The sequence below is a fragment of the Rhagoletis zephyria genome, unplaced genomic scaffold (assembly GCF_001687245.7).
Source record: "Rhagoletis zephyria isolate East Lansing unplaced genomic scaffold, Rhagoletis_zephyria_1.1 Rzeph_scaffold_04251, whole genome shotgun sequence".
Lineage (NCBI taxonomy): Eukaryota > Metazoa > Arthropoda > Insecta > Diptera > Tephritidae > Rhagoletis > Rhagoletis zephyria.
The window spans coordinates 47,629-52,704 of record NW_016161334.1 but is presented as its reverse complement, the minus strand read 5'-3'; the positions used below and the strand labels follow the sequence as shown (position 1 = coordinate 52,704).

General features: G+C 37.9%; 1 protein-coding gene and 1 long non-coding RNA gene across 3 annotated transcripts in view; one reads left to right on the top strand and one right to left on the bottom strand.

The window, feature by feature from the left end:
* Positions 1–946: 946 nt before the first annotated feature.
* Positions 947–5,076, bottom strand: part of LOC108370457 (uncharacterized) — a 12,697-nt gene continuing 8,567 nt past the window's right edge. The window contains exons 2-3 of the long non-coding RNA XR_001848639.1: positions 3,559–3,561; positions 947–1,144 (exon numbers count right to left, since the gene is read on the bottom strand). This is a non-coding gene — a long non-coding RNA (uncharacterized LOC108370457). The remainder of the gene's footprint in view (positions 1,145–3,558; positions 3,562–5,076) is intronic.
* The window catches only part of LOC108370456 (C3 and PZP-like alpha-2-macroglobulin domain-containing protein 8), an 11,246-nt gene continuing 10,662 nt past the window's right edge, over positions 4,493–5,076 (top strand). For both annotated transcript variants that reach the window (XM_017625785.1, XM_017625786.1), the window contains exon 1: positions 4,493–4,642. In XM_017625785.1, coding sequence (XP_017481274.1) covers positions 4,636–4,642 — 7 coding nt within the window. In that variant the 5' untranslated portion in view covers positions 4,493–4,635. The remainder of the gene's footprint in view (positions 4,643–5,076) is intronic.

The window sequence follows — 5,076 nt, the reverse complement described above, 5'->3', positions numbered from 1 at the left end:
CCTACAGTTTTACGCCGACTCCGAACGGCGATTGTATTTTTATGAGAAGCTGTTTTTCATGGCAGAAATACACTCGGAGGTTTGCCATTGCCTGCCGAGGGACGACCGCTGTTAAGAGAAACCCGTTTTTCTATATTTTTTTTCGATGTTGCTTTGACTAGGGCTTGGACCCAGGCGTTGCGGAGTGGAAGCGCGCACTGCTTACCACTACACCACAGCAGCCGACAGTATACTATAATAAATGGAATAATTGCGTATGTAAATTGGCAGACTTTGTGGAATTTTGGTCCAAATACACCTGCCCCAGTACTCTCGTCGCCTATCTCTGATCCATCGGTATACCATGCTTGGGACCTTTCGTCAATCATAGTTATTATCACTTCACAGGAGTCCCTTTCAGGAATTCCGACCTTGTTGGGTTTGTAGAAGGATAACTCGGGATTATCCAGGAATGGCTTTAGAGCCTCCAAATAACCCCGAAGATCCCAAATTTTCTTGCCGATCATATTGGTCAGTCGTAGGGCCCACATCCCATATAACGGTAATTTAGAAAAATACGAAATCTTCGATAAAATAGTAACTGCCGAAGCTACTTTATTCAAACTCAATGTTTGCAATAAATCTTTAGCAAAACATACGTTTATGATAAAATTTTGGAAAATGGGCGTGGCACCGCCCACTTATGACCAGGTATGTGTATCTCGGTAGCCGTTCGATCAATTTGTATCAAACTTGGTACGATTATTTGGCTTGGCACATAAACGCAAATCGCTGAAAATTATTGAAATCGGACTAAAATTACGCCCATGCCAATGCTTGAAACTTCAGGCATTATGTCTAACTGAACGTTTCGAACGTAAAACCACCCTGGTTACCGTGTAGCTGTAGTTTTCGGAAAGGTGAGAAAACTATATTTAATACTTGCGCCGGGTTTTGTCACCATTGTCGCGACAATTTTGTCAGAGTGACAATTGTCAGCACAATTATCGACAATATTCCATATTATCACTGTCGTTTTCCAAAAATTTTCACAGTTGCCTACAAACATATATGAAACAGGAAAAATGTCGCCGACAATTCTGGCAGTGAAATTTTATAGAAAAATCGACAATTGTCGCACCTGTCACTTTTATGAAATAGGCCCCTGTTCATACCTGCCAACCCAATAGGTAGGCCAGGAAAAAAATAGACAACCCAACGATTTTACATTATATAGACCTAATACTTTCGATTGGTATATAATTTGTTCATTAAACAAATGAGTACAAAATTAAAAAAATAAATAATTACAATTTTTGAATGTTTAATGAAAAATATCCTGGTCAGAATTTTTTCAGTCAACCCACTCGCGAAACCTTTATTATATACTTGTCTTTTATTCTTTTTCTGCACCACACAGTGGATTAACTAGCACAGTGGGTCTCAAATCACGTAAAACAATGATTCGGAGGTGCCGCAGTCGTATGTATATATGTTTCCTTATTTTCATTAAGCTACGTCGTCATTAAAAATAGTAATTCGTCACTATATAGCTGAGTTTAAAGCCACTCTTCTCTCTCTCACTCTCTCTTTTGCACAACTGTACTTTAATTTTTCAAAGTTACCAGATCAAATACCATAAGCCTTTTATGACTTTGGGAAAGCGAATTGGAAAATGACACATACAATTAGACAGAGACGAAGTAACTACACACATACACCCCTGCCCCCCTGAAACACTGCGTCGTACACCCATATGTATGTAAATATGTACATATGTATGTATTTAGTCTGTACATGCGGTGACATCAGCTATAATTTTCACAAGCGACTTACATATTTAGTTAACTACCTTTATAGGTACATATATTTTATTATGCTTTCGTACTTGTTACAAATAGACGCCACATCAACATCATCGGCTGTGCCAGCACCAACACCAACGCCGGCAACATTAGAACACCAACACAGTGTTGCCACAAAACAATTATAAAACTCCTCAAAAACAAATGAAAAATCCTCAAAATCCGAACAATTTACTCAAAATTTTTTTATTACAGATATGAGTATTGTGTACTGCATACTATTTAGAGGTATTCAGTTTAAAAATTAATTACATTCTCCAATTCAATTGGTACATTTGTTCTTGCGGCTCAAACAAAGTATCACGATTATTTTGTATGTCTTGGTTTGCAACTATATCAGTGCTCATCTGGTCCTCACATTTTTAAACTACTAAATATACGTTCTGCTAAAGTATTAGAAAGGGGCTATATTAGTAATGCATATGTATATTTTTTTTAATTTGTTAAATTATATGAACCTAAAGAATCTTTTAATTCTAAATCGCTTTTTCTATAATTTTGTGTGTTTTCTCCATTCGTTATCGAGATTTTTCAAGTTCAAAATAAGTTGAAAATATAACGATGGAATGAAAAAAATTATCCGATAACATTTTAAATATTTAGCAACAATGCAGATGTGCTTAAAAGTGAGAACACCACACAAGCGGCTTGACAAGCCAAGCGAAATATCCCTTTGATTAAAAGTATTTATGCTGGGTGTGGGGATGCTTGAAGGTTTGACAAGCCGTTTGAGGGAAATGTGAACAAAAATCATTTTTTTTTTATTTTCTGTGTGATAAAATCGCCTCATTCGCAACGGAATTTTCACCGAATGAGGACGCAAGAGAGTGTGAATCGGAAGAAACCTAAAATTCTTTGCTAGAACGAGTCACGTTTGCATGGTTTATGGCGAAATGGGAAAAATAGGTTTGAAGAATGTTTGACAAGCCGCTTGTGTGGTGTATTTCGCTTTTTATAAAACTTCGGAAAGCTTTTTGTCCAAAAATTTGCAGAGTGATTCTAACAACTCTCTTTTGTAAAACATGGTTGCATTTGTAATCTGCAAATATATCGAGAGAAAATTTCTCAAAATAAAAATACTCAAGCGCACCCGAAATTCCCCACGTTTTGAGGAATTACTCATAAAGTGGCAACAATGCACCAACAGCAATCACATCGCCGGCAACAACATTGATATATATAAGTAAGCACCGGTTTAATCAACCATATGTATATATGTACATATATATATACATATATATGCATGTATGTTTCTATATACCCAGCAGCAAATCGAGCTTGTTCTGAGCAAACACCGAGCTAGCTTAAAAGAGGAGGGTACTGGTTTCGGTTTAACCCAACACACACTGCGTGCAAATGTCTTTATTTAGATGGCGATATCCTACGAAGAAATACTGTCCCCGCGAAAGAACTTTTGAACCTGTTTAAAATTGATTCTCTTTGGACAGTTATGGAACAATTACCTTGTTTAAGCTAAAATTTTTGGATATCTTTGTATTTTATCTTTTGTGCCAACTTCCGCCAATTGGCAAAAGCTAGTTGAAGCCAAGTTCTTCTCCGAACGATCTTTCCATCGCAGCGGATGGATATGTGTTTGTGTTCATTCTCTGTAAAAGCGTAGATAATCTTAGCATATCGGTCACTTGGTCGCCGTTGTTGTTATAGCTGGAAATCCTCTTGGTCTTGATAGAATTTTCGGAAGTATTTGGGCCACCTTCTTTCTATTACAGTAAGTACATATGCCTCGCTTTCCGTTGCGCCCGATCACAGCGTGGTCGTGTAGGCGGCATCTTTTTTTATGCAGCGGCATGGCATTCTTCGGCGTACCAGTTGTTCTTTCAGGCTCGGTGAAATCCGTCTACTTCTTCGGCGTCGCTACGCTGTGAGCGGAAGATATGGTCCCATATCGGTTTGTTGAAGAGTGCTGTCACAAAGATACTTGTGTTTACAATTGTTCGACATTAAGATTCCTTTGTATTGCTGGGCAAACACGGTGCGTCTAAATATGCCTTCGTTGCTTATCGTGGCATTGAAATCACCTAGCACAATTTTCATATCGGCACGGGGACAACGCTCGTATGTGGGTGCGCTCCAAAGCGCTCATTGGGTACAAATGAGCGATATGTTGAAGAGTCTGGCTGTAGTGCGAAGTGCGGTAAGACTTTTGTGGTACTTTTTGTTTTCATTTTCAAATTTTTATTTATTTTTTTTGGAAAATCACAACATCCTCCAGCGCTATTTGAATTCGCTATCAATGACGTCAGAAGGCTACTGTCAATTGAGCAACTAGCAAAACGCGAGTGTCAGTTGTTTCGCTTTGCATCCGTTTTGCAGTAGTGCGGAAGCAGTTCCAAAATGTATAGTAAATTTTGCTGCGGGTACATTTGTAGATATAGCTACATGTACATACATACACATATCTGTTTATACAACAACAGCATCAACAACATTGACATCAATACTTGCCGGAGCTCATCGGCAACGACCTCAGAATCGGCAAACCTATATTCTTTCTACAACAACAGCACCTAAATCTTGTTATGGCCACTTGACACAGTCATTCTATGCGGCTACAACAAATGAAATTTTCTTATGAGTATGTGGTGGACACGACGATCGGGGAATAGCACTAGGAAGCTCCCAAACAATTGTTAGCTTCAGTTTTAGCTTGAATCTCGTCGAATGCGCAAGTGATTTGAAGAGACAGTGAAAAAATAAAGCAAAATAATATTTAAATTATTGTTTCTACTAAATTGTAGTATTACAGCAAGAGTAAATATATAAAAAAAAAATGCCTGGTAAGTGGTAAATTTTTTTAACTTTCTAGTGCAAATTTGTGAAATACTTTAAACTTGTGGGTTGGAAAAGCGGCAAGCGATATTTTGAAAACGAAAAATCAGAACTTCGTTATACTATATCGATGGCTGAGTGGAAGATCGACCTATCTCGGCAGCCAGTTCGAAAACATTCTATCTCAAAAAACTTTTCAAGAACGCTCTATTTCAGAATTCGTTTGAAAAACGCCCTATCTCAGCTGCCGATTCAAAAACGCCCTATAACAGCATATTTTCAATACATTTTGAAGTGAGATAGGGCATTTTTGAACCGAATTTTGAGATAGGGTGTTTTTCAATAAAATTCTGAAATAGGGCGTTCTTGAAAAGTTTTTTGAGATAGAGCGTTTTCGAACTGGCAGCCGAGATAGGTCGATCTTCCACTCAGCCATCGATAT